Below are 22,034 nucleotides of genomic sequence, written 5' to 3'. Positions count from 1 at the left end.
CAGTCTCCGGACTTTTTAAGCAACGGTAAACTTTCGTCACCAGAACAGAAGGCCCGCCTCTCTATTCATTCGATTGGACAATGGAAAAGAACGCGAATGACGTTGGACGTTTTTCCGCTCAGAGTTGATTTTTTTTTCAACTTCAGGCGCTCAGAGCGCTCCTGCAAAAACGCGAGGTGCAGCAGGCGGCGAAAACGCGAGGCGCCCAGTGCGCATAAGCAGCGCGGAGAACGCTGACTGCCAACAGAAAACCATTCAAAAGAGGCGCCTCCAACTGCTAAAACGCGTTCGGTGTGATCGCGGCCTAAAACAGCATGCTTGCGATTGTGTTTTTACTTTACATTTGATTTTGTTCATACTATCGGGTAGGCTTAGGTGTAAGGCAGATGGTACATTATTTTAAAAACATCACGGTGCATTAGAGTTATAGCGCCACTCAATGGACTTTTTAAGTGACACGTACAAAACCAACCTCACATAAAACCATATGTACATTCATCTGTTCTGGGGGAAAAAAAACACTCTTTAAGCGCCACCAAGTGGACATTTCACATCAAATATGACACGAAACATACATGGCTGTAAGTATTTTGTGTCTTGCGAAAAAGTTCCGGCAGGTAGCCTACGTTTTTATCAGTCGTTATTGTCAATGTACTTGTTATTTGTATTGCTACTTCGATAAGAAATAAAAATACATTACTGTGCAATTTACCTTACTGATACGTAACGCATCAAAGTAACTTAAAGTCCAGTAAGGTAGGCGAGTAACATCATGTAATTTACTAGAGTCAAAATGTAATGTTTTTGTTATTTGTTTGTTGTTTTATTCATTCTTTTCATAGAACATAAATTAAATTTGAATGTTTATTTTATATTTTTTGCTTGAGGGATTGCATTGCCAAAAGGGGGAGCTGCAGCACCACTATTCCCTGCAGTTAAATGCCAAATATGTCAGAGAGAAATTGTTATGCCATATCACGTGTCTTTAAAAAAAGTGTGATTGTTACCCCAAATGTTTCATATTAGTATTTTAAAAATTATTTTTTAACTTATACCAACATTTTTTTTCAATATAAGTTGTTTCTCTCCTTTTTTTTCTTATTCATTTTAATTGTATAATGTTTAATATTGCAATTCATTTGAACAAAAGTGCATGTATACAGCCAATGTTTATTCAGTTAAAAAAATAAATAATTAAAAACTGCCAAATTTCTTTATTTGTCCATCTTTAATGACATTTCAGTCCTCACACAAAGACTTTTTTGCTAAACATCTTTGCTCCACTGAAGAAGGAAAGTCATACAAGTTTAGAATGACATAAACTGCTATTGATAGCACATGAACATCAAAAGTATCTAATTTCACAGATGAGATATCTTACTTTATATTACTGTCTGGAAACATAGTTAGCACATTAGCATTAAACGTCTGCCAGCCTCAGGCAAATCCACGAGCGGAGCAGATAGATAAATGTTTCAGAGGACTCTCTGTGGGACTTCTCCAAAGGCGCAGAGAAAGACTCTCTCTAATATGAAATGGAGATTTTAATATACTTTAAAGACACCCTCAATAGCAAATAAAATTGTAGTTTTGTCTCATTATTGCAGGGTAGAATTGATCTGTGTGCTTGGGGCAAGATGGATCACCAGTGGGCTTATTACCATTATTAGCACATTTAGTGCTAGTCCCTGTTGCCAACCTTGCTGATTGTAGGAAAACATCTCCCTAATAACCTTAACGAGAATAATGCCCCAGGATGCGCCATGTCCTCCTTAGAGAGAGGGTATAATGTGCTGGGGGCCACACATCCGCTATCCCTCCCAAAGTCACCCGCACTGCTCCTCCTGTCTCGCTGGCTCCGGTTTCGTTGCTGTGGGGCAGTAATCTCCTGTCTGCTCCACTTTGCCATACCATGAGAATTACACCCACAAGGAACCCAGCCACAAATTGTTCAGCTGGATGGAGCGTAAAATTGATAAGAATATTAAATTTGCCAATAGACAATGCTATGGCATCTATAACCTGCTGTAAAGTCAACTGGAGTGATGGATACTCCTTAAGAATAAGGCTTTGTTTATACTGCGTGATGGTAACAATTTTAGTGCGGGAGAAAAATTATTTTGATACTGAAACACTGTGAAAACGAAATAATTCAGGAATGACTTATTTAGATTTGAAAGCGAAAGGTGGCCAGCATTTAATCACATTTGGTCGTGTCTACTCCATTTTTAAATTGTCCTGCAGTCCGTGTGACGAATTCATTTCTTAGCCTACAAAAACTCAATTACTGGGAGTTCATAAAAACTGCATGTATAATAATACAGAAGAAATTGTTTTAGATGAATTACAGCAAGTTACACTCCAGGACACTGCTGAAAATGCCAATCACCCACATGTGCTGAATTGCTGACCGTGACAAAAGCTCGTTGATGAAGAGAGAAGAGCATTTTGTGGAGTCAGACACCGCCCCCCGCAGGACGCGAGATGAACTGCACCACAAACTCCTCTCCCGTGACGTCACGCTCTGCGTGAGTCAATGGGATCATGTGCTGGAAAGTCAGTTGTGCTTCCCAACAAGGAAATCGAGACCTTTGAGTGGATCGATAGTCAGTTAGGCTCAGGCAGTTAGTCAGAGAAACTAGTTTTGTTTTAGAATTAAAGAGAAAAACAAAGTCTAAATTGAGTCACCATGGCATCTCTGTTTAAAAAGAAGACAGTTGACGGTAAGTCACTTTGTTTTTCGTTTTATTATAGTTTTTCGTGGTCAGATCTCAGTTATAATGTACACCTGTCTGCCTGCTGCGTTTTTTGAAACTTTATCAGCTGGTTTCACATGTTTTGTTATTTTTACGTACGGAGGTCACAGTCATAAACCGGAATATTTGCTACATTAAGTGTTTCTTAAAACATAAACAGTAGCTACTTTTATTATAATAACAGGTGTTTCATATACATTTATGATACAGTTGTACTCACGTGTCTGTCTATGATCAATGCATTGCCCTCTAATTCATAAAATCATTTAACGTTACATTTAAGTTTTTTTGTTTGTTTATTTACTTTATCCACTGTACCATAAGAAAAACGCAACATTATTTCTTCGTAACAAGTAGCCTAATACAGCCACCCATCAAGATTAGTCAGGTCCTTTTTAGATTCTTTTACACTGAAACAGTTGTTGCAAGCACTTTTTATTAGCTATTAGTATAGATGTTTATTATATTGAGAGCTCAACATGCAAAGCAAACATTCCCTAAATGAACAGCATTGTGTAAATCAAATCGAAATCTGAATATTTGGCATCGTTACCTGGTTAGATTAACAGATTATCTGCCTCAAGACTTAATTGACCTTTGTATCTTTCAAACACTTCCATTTAAACCTGTCTCAAATGATTTATAATAGAAACACTAATTCATAACTTATTCATACAGTTCATAAATCTTTGTTTTAGATTTTTTTCGGGTAAAACTTTACAATAAGGTTAATTAGTTAACATAAATTAATTAACATGAACTGAGAATGAACAATACTTCTACAGCATTTATTCATCTTAGTTAATGTTAATTTTAGGATTTACTAATGCATTATTAAAATCACAAGTTTTGTTAACATCAGTTAATGCACTGTGAAGTAGCATTAATAAAAAATGAACAACTGTATATTTAAATAAATAGTGTATTGTTCATGTTAGTTATTACATTAACTAATGTTAACAAATGACCCATTATTGTAAAGTGTTACCATTTTTTTGCATTGTCACCCTCCTAATTTGAGAGATTTTTTTTTTTTTTTTGCTTTTATCAGATATAAAAATAGCTTCTGCATATACAGACTCATACACTTGGTATACACTTTAGTCTGTAATAAATGACTGATGTTTATTAGTAAAGCAGATGAGTTGACGGGAAGATCATTTGAATCAATTATGGTTTTTACTCACGTTGTGATGCTGTTCTCATGGTCAAGTTGAATTCCTATCATTCCCGAGCCTTTGTCCTCTTGACCTTCGTGCCAAGGTGAGCCAAGCGTCATCGTGCCAAAGTATCCTCTCAGATGGCAGAGTTGGTTTAGCTCAGCGAGTTTTGTGGACGATAACCCTCCCTCAATATTACGTTTTCGACACGTCATCTTTTGCGTAGACTTGTACGTGTACACAAACTCTCTCTCATCAAGGTTTAGAGATGGGAGAGTAACACAATTATAATGATAATTATGCAAAACAATATATTTACAAACTTTTTGTAACTTTTATTGTACTTTTACTATTTTAGTACAACACTAATTCAGTTTTTGGTTCACTTTTTTGTGGAATTCTATCCAAATGTATTACTTTCATACATTTAACACATATTTCATACCTATTTTCAGAATTTTAAATTAGATTTTTCTTTTTTTTTTACATATATATATATATATATATATATTCGTTTTTTATGATTTGGTTTCAAACTACTTTTTATTTAATCATTTGCATGTTTTTTTTCCTTTTCCTATCTTATTTTTACAATTTTTAATAAATTATTAAAAAATAAATTACAATATAATTTATACATTTTACTTATTTTTTTTGTAATATAGTTACAACTACTTTACAAGACTCCACTCTTCACTACTTAGTAATTTAACTTAGTAAAAAAAAAATCTTTTATTTTCTTTAACCCGTTGTCCTCCTAATACACCCTCTGTTGCTTCTAATATTGGCTGTTTAACCTCTCGGGATGTTGTGGTATGAATGGCATTAATGAGGGCACATGTTGGGCTGATTGCTGTGTAGGAGAGCGTATCTTCCCTATGGGCATTGTGGCTGGACTCTCTGCCATCCTTTGAGGTGCAGTATGAAGAGGAACCTTATGTTCAGTGCATGTGTTTAGCTTGTCCATTAAATGCGTGAAAACAGGAAGAGTGTGATCTTGCTGGCCTTGCTCTCAAATAGTTTTTCCCCCAGGCTCATGAAAGCACATTTCATTAACGCACTATTCAGATCCAAAAGAGACTGAATCAACCCCATTTAAGTGCACTTGTGTTTGTATATATGAGATACAAAAATTTTATTTATTTATTTATTTTTTAATTTTTTTTTAACAAGTATAAAGCAAAAAAAAAACACAATTGTGACATTTTGTACCTGCAAACCAATCATATTTTCTTAGGTTCATATTTTTAAAGTTAGAGTTATGAAAACAAATGCTCCCCAAGCCTCTTTTTGCATTTCTTTGATCAAAATTAGAGTGCAAACAGTAATAATGAGAAATATTATTACAATTTAAAAGAACAGTTTTAATATATGAATATATTGTAAAATTTAATTTATGCCTGTAAACCAAAGCTGAATTTTCAGCATCATTACTCCAGTCTTCAGTGTCATGTGATTTTCCAGAAATCAAGCTAATATGCTGATTTGATGCTCAAGAAACATTATTTATTTGTATTATTTATCTGATTTTAAAATATATGTTAAAACAGTTCTGTTGCTTAACATTTTTATTTTTATAGAAATTATACTTGAAATAATTGTTTTTAAAAATAGACATTTAAAAATTGTCTTAACTTTTACATTTCTAAGGATTTTTTGTAACATGTAAAACTCTTTATTGTCACTTTTGATCAATTTAATGCATCCCTACTGAATAATAGTATTATTTTTATATGTAAAAATGTTTTAAACAGTAAACGATATACACCACCAGTCACAAGATTTTTAATGTTTTTTAAGACGTCTTTTTCTGCTCACCAACCCTTATTTATTTGACTCAAATAGTACAGCAACTGTTTTCTATTTGAATATATTTTAAAATTCCAGTGATTTCAAAGAATTTTTAGCATCATTACTCAAGTCACATGATCCTTCAGAAATCATTCTAATATGCTGATTTGCTGCTCAAAAAACATTATATTATTAATATGTTAAAAACAGCTGAGTACATTTTTTAGGTTTCTTTGATGAATAGAAAGTTCAGAAGAACAGCATTTATCTGAAATAGAAATCTTTTGTAATGATATAAATGTCTTTATCCTCACTTCTGATCAATCTGAAGCATCCTTGCTAAATAAAAGTTTTCATTTCTATATTTTCTTTCCAAAAAATAATAAAATAACATTAAATGAAACTGACTCCAAACTTTTGAATGGTATAGTTTATAATATTACAAAAGCTTTTTATTTCAGATAAATGATTTTTTTTTTGGTGTTTCTATTAATCTAAGAATCTTGAAAAAGTGTACTCAACTGTTTTAAATATTATTATTATTATTAATAATAATAAATGCTTCTTGAACAGCAAATCAGCATATTAGAATGATTTCTGAAGGATCATGTGACACTGAAGACTTAAGTAATGATGCTGAAAATTAAGCTTTGACCACACGAATAAATTACATAAAATAAAAATATATTAATATAGAAAACAGTTATTTTAAATAGTAAAAATATTTCAAAATGTAACTGTTCTTGCTGTACTTTGAATCAAATAAATGCAGTCTTGGTGAGCAGAAGAGGCTTCTTTAAAAAACATTAAAAATCTTACTGTTCAAAAAACTTTTGACTAATATTGTATAAAATATATAATATATGTGTATATAAAATGTAGAACTTTTGCATTGTTACTGTGGAAACATTTAGTAAATCATCCAAACGCCTTTACATTTTTTTTTGTGGCTGAATAAGAGAGGGACTAAAGGAGGAGGGGAAAACAGGAGAAGAAAAAACTCTCAGTTTCAGATCAGTGAACTGTATGAGGATTTTCCAGACGGTTTTATTGCATGTTTTCCTCTGCCCCATCCTGTCACAGATATCATTAAAGAGCAGTCCAAAGAGCTGAGAGGCACCCAGAGACAAATCACCAGAGACAGAGCTGCCCTGGAGAGACAGGAGAGGCAAATGGTAAGTGGAACAAAGCAGTTGACTTCAACTCCCAACGTCCACCTCTTCCCCCTCTTTGGCTTCTTTGTATTGCATCAAAGAAAAGAGTAAGCTAATTAATTCTTTTTAGATCGTCCTGTTAATTGCACTTAGAAACAGGTAGGATGCATTGCCTTCATAGCTTTTTAAGTTAAAAGCTGTTCATCGCTCAATGCACATGAGCGTTCATGTCGGCCCACCACACTTTTAAAGCTCTGAAGAATCCAACAATCTTGCTCACTCCCTCCATTTAAGTTAATTGTTTCTATGTAAACATTAAAATGTGCATAATTGCTTCCCAAGAGGGGTTCTTTTTTTTCTTCATCTTTATTGTAATTAGACATGGTTATGCTTTGTTGTCTATTACATTTTTTTAAATGACCTATATTGAAAGATAGCTGCAGGGCGGTCATGTGCCGCTGCTATAATATCCCACACACATTGAAGATCTGGGGTGCAAAATCTGGAAATTTTTGGATTGTGAGCAAATTATGAAATGGCTTCAGTTTTGGGTGAGCTGTTTCTCTTGTTCACCCCTTAAAAACCTGCTTCAGATTGTATCATATCTATCAACGGCTGGATAATTATTAGTCATCTGAAGTGGGTCATGCTTTTCATTATCTCCTTTCTGAAAGGGTTTTGTTAAGCACATCAGTCTGTCACTTTTATTCTAGTTTTCCAATCCATAGTGCTGCCTAGTGGCTGACGTGACAATAAAACATCTCTAATAGGCCTGATGCTATAGCTTCATCTCACTCAGCTCTCTATACATGAATATTTATAATGATGGCACATCATTTTTATCATGGTGGAACAGTAAAAAATGCCCTATTCCAGTCATATTTTGTTAGTGACAGGTAAACATTGGCAGTAGCTCAGAAGCTGTCTTGCAATGCCGTTGCGTGTTAAAGTAGGGCAGTGCTCTGTGTGTATGTGTGTGTGTGTGCAGTTAATGTGGCTGCTTGCGTTTTGCTTAGCAGGCATCATGTGAGCTGAGTGCAGCACCTGCTCTAATGTATGTGTCATTAGGGTTTTTGTCTAATGTGTCTGTTTAGCTGATCAGCATGAGTTTACCTGAGAGACTAACATTAAAAGCACACATAAGAGAAGAAGATCTGCTGAGGTAAATGTTTAAAAGAACATTATGGATTTAATAATTACTGTCTTAAAGGTAAATTCTAATTTGAATATATTTTAAAATGTCTTTTATTTCTGTATTTCAAAGCTGAAATTCCAGCATCATTACTCCAGTCCTCAGTGTCAAATGATTCTAATTTGCTGATTTGCTGCTCAGAAAATGATTTATTATTATCTACGTTGAAACCAGTTGTGCTGCTTCATATTTTTGTGGAGACCATGTGTTTTTTCTGGATTATTTGATGAAAAAAGTTCAAAGGAACAGCATATTCGAAATGGGAATCTTTTGTCTTGACGTCTTGACTGCCCTTTTGACCAGTTTAATGCATCCTTGATAAATAAAGCCATTGGTTAAAACTGAAATTTACGTGTCAGACCTCTCAAAAAGAGCAGTGTTTTGGACATGTTTATTCTCTTTGCAATGTCAACCTACTAATGGCTTAATAGTAATAAATTTTGCCAGATTCAAGCGTGAGCACTGAAACCCTATTGTAATTGTTAGAATGGACAAGGATCATCAATCTCCATGTAAAACTAATTGAATCTTGGAAGGATGGTAGTACTCACACCGCTGACAACATCACCAAGGCTTGCCCCATTGGCCTAATGGGGAGCTACAGCGATCAATAGTGCAAAATTGCTACATTACAACTTTAGCGAATTAGTCTTAGGTTTATCTGCCCAGTCGGAACTGAACCAGTACAGAAAGATTCTCTGGAGAGTAAATGTCAATAATTTAGGGATGCACAAAATGAAAATTCTTGACCGAAGCCGAACAAAATTACACACTGGACCAAAGGCCGATTACCGAACACCGTTTTTCATGTTTTCCCATGTATTTTGCCAATTTTTTCACTATTGCATACATTAAATAGCCAATATTTGCTTTTTTACAGTTTTGTCTTGCTTTTCAAAGAAAAAACATCGATTACAAAACAACAGTTTCAAAATATTTATTTAACACTGAACATTATAGCCTACTAACAACGCACAATTTAACTTAAAATAAACAAGTTAGTAAAAAAAATAATCTTTGGCCATTTTTAAGACTAAGCTTTGCTGAGCAAAGAAGAATGTTATAATAAATGTATTAATAGAGCAGTTCTAATGATTGTTAACAATTATGTTGACTTTTATTTTGGCAGAAACCCGCAAGAACACCTCAGTACTACTTTTTGCTGACAGCAGCAGATTTATGAATGATTCTCATCATGCAGATTTCCCTCGCGCTTTAGACTTTGAACCCTGGCTAACCAGCTTGTGCAGTGCTGTCAGAATACATACAATGTGTGTGTATTAGACAACATAACATTCTGTAGATTATGTACAGTGGCTACTTTTAGTAAAATGCCTATAACTCCTGAACGAAGAGCTTGGTGACTTGGTGGTGCTATAAGAGAAAAAAAATGGCTATACATATGCAACCATTTGTCCTATCAACATGAACATCGCTGAGCACAGTTTTGGTTTAAAGTGCCACAAATGTCTATAAGGACATTTGCGTAACTCCAAAAACATGGCTGCCATTGGCCGATGAAGTTTGAGCACCTATTTATCAAGATTAACGGAGGCTAATTGGAATGAAACTTAATGAGCCTGTTTTACTCGCAGCCCCAAAGGTCTGTGAGAAATTTGAAAGAAATCAGCCACTGGGGGCAATATCGCATTTTTCAAGGGTGCAAACAATTGTACATTGCACGTTTTTTCACACATACACGCGATATTCATATCATACGATAGAACTCCTCATTTTGGACAACTTTGTCTCTAGAACCACTACTTTCAATCTAATCATTTCTTAAAAGATTGAGAACCTACTTTTGCAAACTAGTTCTAGATTTTTCACTCAATCTGGAAACAAACACTGCAGTACTACAGTATAGTAATTTTTTTGTATTTCTAGGTCAATAAATATCAAAAAGAATTTAGAAATTTACCCTTTGAGAAGCTATAATGGGGTCGTTTAGAAAAGGGGCCTCTCCAAATTTACCTAAAAGCCTATAAATCCTAAACAAAAACTCAAAACTACACAAAATTAGGTGTGCGCATGCGACAGGTGATTCTAAACATACAGGCATGCAAAGTTTTATGGAGACTGGACCACAGGTGGCGTTACAACAGTTCAAAACAAAATATTTCTATGGTAAATGACCTCAGATTGCAGATAATTTTGATATACTCATGCATACACTAGATCTGCACGTTGTATGATCAATCTCATTATAAACAACTTAACAACTTACCTATAGGACCACTGCTCTCGATCAAATTGTTCGTTAAATATTTGACATTATTTAAAAAACTAATTTTGTGAACTACTCCAGTCCAACCATAGGTAGCGCTATAAAAGTCATTAACGTTAAAAATCATATTTCCATGGCAGTCTGGATGAATGATCTGGATTTGCCAAAAATGCTTTTTTAAATCATTGATTTTGGTTGTTACAGGCTTGCTAAATAATATGTCATTTTTTTAAAGTGCATAATTGCCTTAAACCATGATAATTGCTGCTTGCAGCTATATTTGTCTAGTTGTTTTCTACACATGGTGTGAAAAGACAGCAGTATAGTCTTTAGCAGTGCTCATAAGGGGTTTGTTTGTAAGGTTTTGAAAGTGGCTTTCAGGCTTTAATTCTGACAGGCCACCCTTACTAACACACAGTCTCATGGGAAATCTCTGAAGACACAAACACACACTTAGTTTCCTACATTACATCAAAAAAAAAAACCTAATTGCTTGAAGTTCCTCAGGGCACAGAGCTGTTCAGACTTTTACTAATGTAAAGAAACACGTCTCTGTGACTTATTGGTCTGTCCTAATAGCCATTTTAGCTCATTTTTGTTCCGACTATGTGAAGAAACAGCCATTGTTCACTGGATGTGTTGATTCTTAACAGGAAATGGAAATCAAAAAAATGGCCAAGACTGGAAACCGAGATGCCTGCAAGATACTAGCCAAACAGCTTGTACAGCTCAGAAAACAGAAGAACCGAACCTATGCTGTAAGCTCTAAAGTCACGTCCATGTCTACGCAGACCAAAGTCATGAACTCTCAGATGAAGATGGCTGGAGCCATGTCCACCACAGCGAAGGTAAGACTGCTCATTCAGTTATTTCAGTTATTTAGTGGGATCCCCTCATCACAGGGCTCAGTCTCAGTCCCAGTTCTCCCCCAGCCCCTGACGACGGCTCTGTATTATTCACATGTAGCCTGATGTGTTCCCGGGAAGTGCTGGAAAAACAGAATCCCTTATGTAGCGAAGAACTTCAAAAGAATCCTTAAACAGAGTTTAATTATCGTGTCGTTGAGGGGCTTCTTACTTCAGTGCTATTATTGTGACCCAGTTTTTATAGTTTCCATTCTACATTTAGAAAGATCTCATATCAGGGCATTCTCTATGTGTTGAATCACACTGTCCTCATTACTGTTCATTTAGGGTTTTCCTATGATGCTTGAACAGAATTTGAAATATAGCAGCTGAATAAATTGGCTTATCTATTTTTTTCAATAAATGTGATGCCAATCAACCAGAAGGCCATTATAAATGCACTGTATATGGTGGGTTTCTTTGTTTTGAGTAAGCTTTCTTAAGGGCTTGTTTAATAAAATCTTAGATTAGTTTTAGATTTTAATATAGAAATAATGTAACGTTTTCACAACATTTAAAACACTCTGTTTTATTTTATTTTATTTTATATTTTATATTTTATTTTATTTTAGATTAGATTAGATTAGATTAGATTAGATTAGATTAGATTAGAATTTAAGGAACCTCCTCATTGGAATTCAAACATGAGCTGTTAAAATGCATTTTAAATCATTTTTATAAGTTTTTTGTCTCAGCTGGTTTAAATTTTTATGTTTTCTGTTTTCATTTCAATTAATTAGCTTTAATTAGCATTTTTGTCATTTGGTTGTATGTTTTTGTTGTATACACTACCAGTCAAAAGTTTTTAATGATTTTTAATGTTTTTTAAAGAAGTCTCTTCTGCTCACCAAGCCTACATTTATTTGATCCAAAGTACAGCAAAACAGCTACATTTTAATATATTTATACTATTTAAAATAACAGTTTTCTATTTGAATATAATTTAAAATGTAATTTATTCCTGTAATTTCAATGCTGAATTTTTAGTTTTAGCGTAATTACTCCAGTCACATGATCCTTCAGAAATCATTCTAATATTCTGATTTGCTGCTCAAAAACATTTGTTATTGTTATGTTGAAAACTATTAATCTTCGATGAATATAAAGTTCAGGAAAACAGCATTTTTCTGAAATAGAAATCTTTTGTAACATTATAAATGTCTTTATTATCACAGGAATAAATTACATTTTAAAATATATTCAAATACAATACATTTATTTTAAATAGTAAAAATATTCACAGTTTTACTGTTTTGCTGTACTTTGGATCAAATAAATGCATCCTTGGTGAGCAGAAGAGACTTCTTTAAAAAACATTAAAAATCTTAAAAATTAAAAAAAAAGTGTTTATTCATTTTAATTACAGTTTTAGTTATTTGAGAACTGTAAATTAAACTAAAATGAAAAATTAATAAAATATACCCTTTTTGTTAAAAAAATAGTTCTTTACTTAATGAAATTGGAGTAATTTATTGTTTTTAGTTTTAGATTAAGTTAACTATAATAACCCTGCTGGATGATTTTAAAAAATGTAATTACGATAATTTACTAATCAGTAATATATTGAAAATATATCAAAATTTTATTTAATATATACATCTATATATGTAATTTGCATAAAATAAAGTTTGTACAACACAGCTTTTGCCATAAGAATAGTCTCAGCTGCTCACATGGCATTAAAATCTTGCTTTTGTCTTATGCCTAATTGTTACACTTACAATTTTGCATGAAATGGGTAGGTTTATTCACTTATTTTGTTGAATAAGGAGACAAAATTACACAGTGTGCATTTCACAAAGCACGTCTTATCTTTACCAGTCATTACAGGCATGTAGTGACATCACATAAAATGCAATTTCAGCCAATTAAATTCTGTCTCTGACTGTCCATTGATGGGGTGTTGTTTTTTTGCACTCATTTACAAGCCGTTCTAGTACTCCCACAAAAGATTCAGTGTCTGTATCCTATCCATATTGTATGAGGAAGGAAGCTATTAATATTTCCTCACCTGATTGTGAATGCATCATGGGATTTGTAGTCAGTCATAAGGCGGTAGCTGGTGTAATAGATATGAGATGGGTGATAATGAGGCTGTGTGTAAATAATTCTGTCTAATCAGATAGGACTCTTCCTGTGTGAGAGATAAGTGTGTCTTGAGAGAAGCCCAGAGGGACAGTAAAACACACTTCTCTCCATGCGACCTATTTTTATGTTCTGTGTCATCTACTTACTGTACTCCCCCTTCTCTCCAAATGCTGCGAAGTTGAAATTTATGTTGAGCTGCATTCGAAATGTATCCGCCCGTGGTGGATTTTTGTCAGCGCTTGTGTTATTTTTATTACCGTTTTGTGCACCGTAAGGATGCTCTATTTATTCTCTGGGAGTTTGATGGATGGCTTGAACTCTTTCTGTCTTTCAGACTATGCAGACTGTCAATAAAAGATTGGACCCCAAGAAGACGCTACAGACGATGCAGGACTTCCAGAAGGAGAACTTAAAAATAGGAATGACAGAGGACATGAGTACGTTTTTCAAAGTGCCTGACACTCATACATTAGAGTTTGGATCTGGGATACTTAACTGACGGATCTGTTCTGGTTGGTTTTCAGGAGGGGAAAGAAATTATGTATAAACCTTATGTATAAACCTTGGCACATTGTATCTATTGCCTGGCTGAAGCAGCCACATTAGGTAGATGCCAGCCTGGACAGATTGTGTGACATGCTCTCCTCCTCAAAAACCATGTATAAAACTGCATAAATTAAAAGAAAATATGAGCCTGCATTAAAACTGGCTCATTGCAACGAGGGCATAGTTTGTGCACAAAATGAGTTCTGTGCAGTGAATTATTGGCTACAGATAACTTGAAACCGTCCAAATTCATTATTGTGCAATTAACAATTTTGGCACTGTGTTGTAGCCAAAAACTGCCTATTTAGAAAGGAAGAGACGGTTCATGTGTCATGTAAGTGACCAACCACAGTTTTTGTGTGCTGTATATTCAACATAGGCTCATTGGAAATACGTGCCTCTATATACATTTCTGCAAAACTGAAAAAAACAATTGTTACATCCTGCACAATTTGAAAACTGATACTTTTGAACATTGTCGTCACATATACAGCTTCATATGCATGTTGAGAGATGAATAGAGATGAAGAGCTCTGGTACGAACCACAGTGAAACTACAGTTCGACTACCAGCTCAAATAAAGATGTGAAAATAGCACAGCTGCATCAACAAATGTGTTTTTATATCACTTTTGCATTTGTTAGCACTATTAGGTAGGTTTAGGGTTGGGTTTGGTGTAGGGGATATTTCCAACAGGATAGAGCATTAACCTTTAGCGACACTCCCTGGATATTTGACTTCTGAACAGCCGCAATACATACTTCAAGCAGCATAATAAAAACGCAGCAATACGCGCTTGTACCAATAAAATAAAAACATGCCACCATATTGAAGATGTGTTTTAGTGCCACTCTCTGGACATTTCACTTATGTAATTATGGTGTTGCAGAAATGTATATAGTAGCACGTATTTGGGTTGGTGTATTGTTTTTGTGTGCCATTTAGCACATATTGTACAAAAATGATGACAGTTATTTGCTAATGAATACTTCAATCAAACCTCTAAATATCTTTGAACAGTTACAAATGTAATGTACAAATGTATTTGGCCAAATACAAAAAACATGTTCAGAAAGGAAATGGCATGTAAATAAGGGTAAATAACGTTGCGAGATGGGAGAAGAAAATATATTTCAATGATTTCTCTCGCAATTATGTTTTTTAGTTATTATACTGAATATTAATTTGCGGCCATCAGGGAACCGCTAATAATATGCGGGTCATTGAAATCGCTTTTGAATGCACTCGCTTTTTACATTTTATCTTTAAAGATTTGTAATCACATGTACTCTGTGTTTACTATGGAGTGGCAGTACTTAACCACACATTTGACAAGATTAGGGGCTAGTTTTACTAAACAGGGTAAATTAGCGTAAGAGCGCAATCAAAGACTATAGAATACCAAAGACATGTCACTCATGTAGTTTTGAATGGGGAAAAATGCAACGGTCATCATGGCTTCTTAGTGAAAGAGCCAATCGTTGATGAGTAAAGTCAGCGCGTCACTGCAGCTGCAGTTAGAAGTCCCGGTTGCTATAGAAACAGTCGGCGCTCTAAGACGTGCGCTCAGTACTGCGCATGCATGCGCACTGGCTCATCTAGCCGGAAAAATAAGCGTTTTTTTAACGCTATTAAAGCACAAGGAACTATATTTATGAGGCAGTTCTTGTTGGATTTCTTTGGAGATTTCAAATATGAAATTTAATCGTAAGTTTGGCGAACAGTTTTGGAGAATTTGATGTTTCCCCATTCAAAGAGATAGGAGCTGCACTTGGATGCCCGAGAGGCGTTTCAAAGATGGCCGCCGAGTGACATGACTTGTCTTAAAAGGACTTTGGCGCAATTCCAAAACCAAACCGATGGGAGAAGAAAATTATTCAGGTGATCTATGGTGTGTTCACATTTGTCATGTTTGGTTTGATTAAACCAAACTCTGGTGTAGTTGCTCTATTAGTGTGGTATTTTTACGTTTGCTGTCAAAAATGCCAGTGTGAATGCTAAGTGGACGAGGACTAAATGTATCATTTTCCTTTTTGGTCCAGACCAAATGAACCAAACTACTAGTGTGAACACTCCCTAATGCGGAAAGTAAAGAACTCAAATTAGTAAAAAAATTTGTGTAATCGCAAATAAAGAAATAAAGAAGCCACAGTACGTAAAAAAAATAAAGTTTGCAAGAAGTTTTGATTGACCTGGTATTGCATGACTCCTAGTTGAGGGTTCCGAGTCGACTTTTATTTCCTGAAGCAAATCAAAAATAACATGGGTATTTAATAAAAAAAATAATGGGTTACTCATTTTCCATGCATTTCCAAATATAGATTCACTATTCGGACACAATGCTTAATCTCATACATTGCAAACAAAGTATTTATCCAATTGAATTTAATAAACATTCATTGCATCTGGATCCTAAAACAAAACCAGTTCAGACCGGTTCAGACGTACTAGAGATTGGGTTATTCTTTCAAATTTCACCAACTTTTACAACGTTCTGTCCTCAGTCAACGATACACTGGATGAGATATTTGATGAATCTGGTGATGAGGAAGAAAGCCAGGACATCGTCAACCAGGTGCTGGATGAGATCGGCATAGAGATCGCTGGAAAGGTAAGACCCTTTCTTTCTATCTGTTCTGTTGTAGCGATGGCACCAGCGGCGGCTTTCAGCAGATGGCTGGACTCTGGCTGTGCCTGTGATTACTGTAGGCCTTTTTTTAGATTCATGAGATGCAGAATCACTGCATCTGATTGCAGCAGATGTGTATTCCCTTGAGCCAAAATGTAATTCTCATATTACCATATTCCACAGATTCTTTGTCCTGTTTTTCCTCAAATAAAGTGCTTGGGCTTTTGTAGAACATTTGGAATAAACAATGATCATATTTGATTGGCGCCACATCTATTGCCTAAAACAACAATTAAACGGAGGCTTATGCTGGTAGAGTCGTAACACCAGGTGATCTGTGAAATCTGAAGTTTTACAGCTCAAATAAAGGGCTCCAATTGTTATTGTTTCCACAGATGGTAAGAGCCCCCTCAGCAGGAAAGATCCTCCCTGGCGCCTCCCCAGCAAAGTCTAAAGCGGCCACCATCTCAGACGCAGAGATCGAGAGACAGCTGAAGGCTCTGGGAATGGACTAAACCTGTGCACACACTGCCAACCAAAGGACTGAATTCATAGTGGGAACAGGGAGTGTCTAAGTAATAAATGAAGGAAAAATGTCTGCAAAATGAGTAACTGGAGGAGATTCAGTGGTCAGATATAAACAGCAGATTTGAGATGTTCTGACAAAATGTTCTACAAATCATCTGCACAAGTGAAGGATGTAATTTTTGCACCAATAGTAGCTCCAAATGGAATTGCACACTGTTTGTTTGAGAATCATAATTGGGTGGGGCACACCATCGGCTCAACCAATAGTGTGAGCTTGGGGCGAAGCTATCTGCTTGGGCGGCCAATGAGAAATTTGGGGATGGAATTGAAAAGTCAATGGCTGCATCTAAAATCGCATACTTTATAGTATGTGAAAAACAGTTTACGAACAGAAAAATTAGGCAAAAAGTCCCCGGGTGACCTACTACTTTCAGACGAGATGAAGTGCACATATGATGGACACTTTACTCTCCCATGAGGCCACAGGAGAGAATTTGTTAATTTGCAACACAAATGATTGTAGGTCACATGGCAATAACAACATGATGAATGTAGTAGGCCTATGCTTTGATTACATTCATACTATTAGAACATACTTTAGGCAAAGTAATTACTTATTAAAAGTACAAATTTTTGGCACAAATTTTGGGCGCAGCCATTATTTTTGCAAGTCTGTTTGATGCTGCTAGTGTGCAAAAATTACACACTTTCTTTTCACTTTAAAGGGTGCTATTACTGTGACGATGAATTGTCCTTAAATCCTTTAAATGTACATAAACATTGGGGAGTTTGGAGATTTTGCTACTTTATGGGATTTCCACGTATTATAGGGCTAATCATCTCATTTCATGTTAGGTACAATTGCTCATTAAGTGTATTTTTTGTCTTTTTAGGTCTTGTATGACTTAAGGAAGTAAGTTAAGGAAAACAGCTTTCCTTTTCACAGTGAAGTTTGGTCTAAACTCTTGAATACATACAAATAATCTTTTGCATGAGAATCTTTGTTGATATGATAATGATAATGTGATGAAGTCTTTACTTATCAACCTTGAAACAGTGCAACCATTGAGACCTTCAGTCACTTGGTGAGTGATGGTCTTGGTAGGAAAAAAAAAACTAAACAAACTGTAGTTTCAGAATGGTCCAAATGATACAACTTGAATAATGTGCAACATATAATCATACCATGTCAATACTGTGAAAATAACAGAATAATTTTTTTAGATTTTGAAGAGAAATAATCAATCCAGTGAGTTTTCACACCCTGTTTGCATTTCTTAATTATTCATTTTAATTTCATCAGGGAGATCTTCATCTTGAATTCAATGTTTCAGGTGATTTTAGTATTGTATTGAACAATACTGTGTGAATGAAATGTGTTACTGACATCTCCTGCTCATGTTGTTCTGCAACAACTTTCGTTTGTCTTGTTAACTGTATTGCCATATCAGTTTGGATTGTGTAAGTTGCTGACCATGTCAGTCTATCAAAAAAAATTATTTTATTTAAGGCTTGAGTACACTACAAGACCTTTTTGTTTTACAGATTTTTACCCTGATTGCCAGTAGTTGCTGAAAGTCAGTCTGTAGAACTGTCGATTGCAGTCGATTTCACAGAAAATCACATAGCGTATAATGGTCACAGATCAGTTTTTAAGCTTCAGACTATGAGTCTATTCAATTGGATATCAAACAAAGCATTTTAAAATCTTCAGAAGAACAACAGTATCAGTTTTTCCTTTCAAAATCATCTTCATGTATTTGTCAGCACTATTTAATAACGTTTTTCCATACTAACCAATACAGTGTGTATATAAATGTACAGTTTATGCTTTGATTTGATTTTCTAATTAATAAAGTACCTTCATATTTGTGAATAGCTGGTGTGACTGGTGTGAATAACTAGTGAATAAATGCTTTTTCAGCATTTAACGATTTGTACCATCAGTAAATTTGTACAACCGTTAAAGGGATAGTTCACCCAAAAATAAAAATTCTGTCCTTAATTACTCACCCTCATGTCGTTCTAAACCCGTTCATCTTCAGAACACAAATAAAGGTATGTTGATGAAATCCGAGAGCTTTCTGACCCTGCATAGACAGCAAGGGAAATACAACGTTCAAGTCACACAAACATAATAAGGACATTGTTAAAATAGTCCATCAGTGGTTAAATAATGTACGTAATGTTAAGAAGCTGCGAGAATACTTTTTGTGTGCAAAGAAAACAAAAATAATTTAATTCAACAATTAAAGGAATAGTTCACACAAAAATGAAAATTTGATGTTTATTTGCTTATCTTCAGGGCTTCCAAGATGTAGGTGGCTTTGTTTCTTCAGTAGAACACATTTTTAATTCAAACTGTTGCAGTCATATAATGGCAGTCAACGGTTACCAAATCTTCAAGAGTAAAAAAACATACACAGACAAAACCAAATTAAACCCTGCGCCTTGTGACGATACATTGAGGTCTTAAGACACAAAACGATCGGCCTGTGCAAGAAACTGAACAGTATTTATATCATTATTTATCTCTGAATCATAGTGCATATTGACCTCTCAAAATGGTAGTTACTTGTGCTTATCCTGATTCTGGCAACCGATTAAAAAACGAAAACATTATGTTTCCTTGTGCGAACTCATCTGGGAGTGATGATTTTTCACTGACTACATTGGCAGAGCACGTTGACGTGTTGTGCACCGGCTGATGTACACATGCCCCTGCTGAAAAAAAGGTATGTTTTGGTGCTGGGATGCTGGTTTTAGCTGATTTAGGCTGGTCCTTTGCTGGTTTATGCTGGTAGGACCAGCAAGGGACCAGCATAAACCAGCATCCCAGCACCAAAACATACCTAACCAGCATATGCTGTTTTTTCAGCAGCTTCAAACAGCTGAATGTTCCAGTGGATCAGAGGTAAATAATGATAAATACTGTTCAGTTTCTTGCACAGATCGATCGTTAGGTGTCTCAAGACCTCAATGTATCGTCAGGAGCCACAGGGTTTAATTTGGTTTTGTCTGTTTATGTTATATGGCTAACAGACTGCAATGGTTTGAGTTAAAAATCTTCGTCTGTATTCTACTGAAGAAACAAAATCACCTACATCTTGGGGTAAGCAGATAAACATCAAATTTTCATTTTTGGGTGAACTATCCCTTTAATCTCTTCTGCGTCATTCCACACAAACCATCACAGTCGGCCACATTCACGAGGCGGAATAAACTGGAAGTGAAGAATTATTGAATTAAGTCATTATTAGGGCTGTCACTAACGATTATTTTTTGTAAGTGAGTAATCGGCCGATTATTCTGATGATTATTCGAGTGATCAGATAATTATCATTAATTGTTTGGTAGTAATAAACAGTTTTGGGGAAAGTTACTTTTAAAAGTAATGCATTACAATATTAAGTTACTGTTACGGAGTGCCAGGCAGCCCCACTAGAGGGCACTCCAAGTGTGGACCCTTTATGTTATGTGTTGCCTTAACCCACCATGCTTCACCCTTGTCTGTGTCATGTTTTCATTGGTTCCCCTGTTCCATGTGTCTGTCTCCCATTGGTTGTTTCTGTCATGTGACCCCTATAGTGTTTGTTATAAAAGGCCACTCCTCCCCCTCTGTGTTTGCTGATTGTTGTTTAGCCTTTAGCATTTACCTTTTTTTTCTGTGTTCCTTGTTCCTTGTATATAGCCTTTCCTTTGTGTTTTTTGACCCCGGACTGTTTTTGCATTTATTGTATCTTGCCGCCTGCCCTGACTATTTTGCCTGTGTTTCGGATTACGCCTTGGATTTTCTTGGATATTACTGTTTGCCATCTCTGACCCCACCTGTTTGACTACGTCTTTCAATAAAAGCTTGATCAGTTCTGGGACAGTTTTGCCCTTTGTCAGAAGAAAGGCGTTGATTTCGGGTAGCAGCTCATAAAAAAAGCCTCAAAACTCTCCCCCGGCTTAACCATCGGACTTCAGTATGGTAAAGCACATCTCCGTGAGCAGATTCTAGCTCGGCAAGAAAGGTTTGGAACTGCTGGTGTTTAAGTCCGTTTGCTCTGATGAAGTTTATACATGACACCACCACCTTCATGACCGATTCCCACTTCAAAACTTTGCAGCAGAGTGCTTGCTGGTGAATCAGGCAGTGGACTTGTAACGGGGGGGCGAGACCTCTTTCTTCCATTTCTCTGTTCATGCGTCCTATAAGCCCCCTCGAAGTGCCAACCATACTAGGTGCCCCGTCAGTAGTGATGCTGGCCAGCTTAGACCAGTCTAGACCCAGCTCTCCCATCGTTTGGCACACTTTACCAAAAATATCCTCCCCTGTCGTAGTGCCTTTTAGACTTTGTAGGGCTGCCAGTTCCTCGGACAGTTCAAAGTTTGAGTTAACTCTGCATAGAAAAATTAGCAGCTGTGCCGTGTCCTGCACGTCATTGCTCTCATCCAGTGCTAAAGCAAAAAAAAATCAAATTCTTTCAGTTTCTCCTGCGGCTGGGCATATGCATTATCCCCCATTTCTTCAATTTGTCTGGTGCCTTAGCTTCAACACTTTGTCTGCTCTCACTTGGCCTTGCAAGCTTGCATAATTTTGTCTGTGGCGGGTTTCATAGTGTCGGCGCAGATTGAATTCTTTGAACACAGACACAGTTTCTTGACAGATGAGACAAACAGCCACTTCTTTGCACTGAACAAAAAAAAATCACTTGTCAATTTTTGATTAAATACCCTGCATTCTGAATCAACCTTTCTCTTTCCCAACCATTTGGCCATTTTGTGTCGCTTTGAATTTTCTAGGTGGCTCACGCATTACTGTGAATTTAACGGTAAAAAACTGTAAAAATGCTACGGTAAAAACCTGTGAAATGGTTAACGGTAAGTTCCCCTTCTATATACGGTGAAAAACTGTGCATGTAATTTTACGGGAGTATACTGTTTTTGGAAATGAAAAAGAACGTAAAATTTACAGTGAATAACCGTAAATTGACATTCCCAGAATTTCCTGTTTTTCATTTTTTTTATTTGATGTTTTTTTTGTTGAAATAACTTTTTCTTCTTAGTTTTTTC

General features: G+C 35.5%; 1 protein-coding gene across 1 annotated transcript; it reads left to right on the top strand.

Moving 5' to 3' along the window:
- The first annotated feature begins 2,582 nt into the window (after positions 1-2,582).
- Positions 2,583-18,854, top strand: chmp2ba (charged multivesicular body protein 2Ba). Its single transcript, XM_073846111.1, has 6 exons — positions 2,583-2,723; positions 6,791-6,882; positions 10,934-11,128; positions 13,608-13,710; positions 16,324-16,430; positions 16,844-18,854. Exons 1-6 carry the CDS (start codon positions 2,690-2,692, stop codon positions 16,961-16,963), a joined length of 651 nt encoding a protein of 216 aa, XP_073702212.1. The 5' UTR covers positions 2,583-2,689; the 3' UTR covers positions 16,964-18,854.
- Positions 18,855-22,034: the final 3,180 nt, after the last annotated feature.

This window comes from Garra rufa, chromosome 8 (assembly GCF_049309525.1).
Source record: "Garra rufa chromosome 8, GarRuf1.0, whole genome shotgun sequence".
In the NCBI taxonomy this organism is placed as follows: Eukaryota; Metazoa; Chordata; class Actinopteri; order Cypriniformes; family Cyprinidae; genus Garra; species Garra rufa.
Note: the sequence above shows the minus strand (reverse complement) of the source record. Positions and strands in the feature narration are given on the sequence as shown.

Excerpts from the sequence above, each read along its gene's own strand:
- chmp2ba (XM_073846111.1), top strand. The coding sequence starts at position 2,690 with ATGGCATCTCTGTTTAAAAAGAAGACAGTTGACG. Across the intron at positions 6,883-10,933 it reads AGAGACAGGAGAGGCAAATG|GAAATGGAAATCAAAAAAAT; the intron begins GTAAGTGGAACA and ends GATTCTTAACAG. Across the intron at positions 11,129-13,607 it reads CCATGTCCACCACAGCGAAG|ACTATGCAGACTGTCAATAA; the intron begins GTAAGACTGCTC and ends TCTGTCTTTCAG.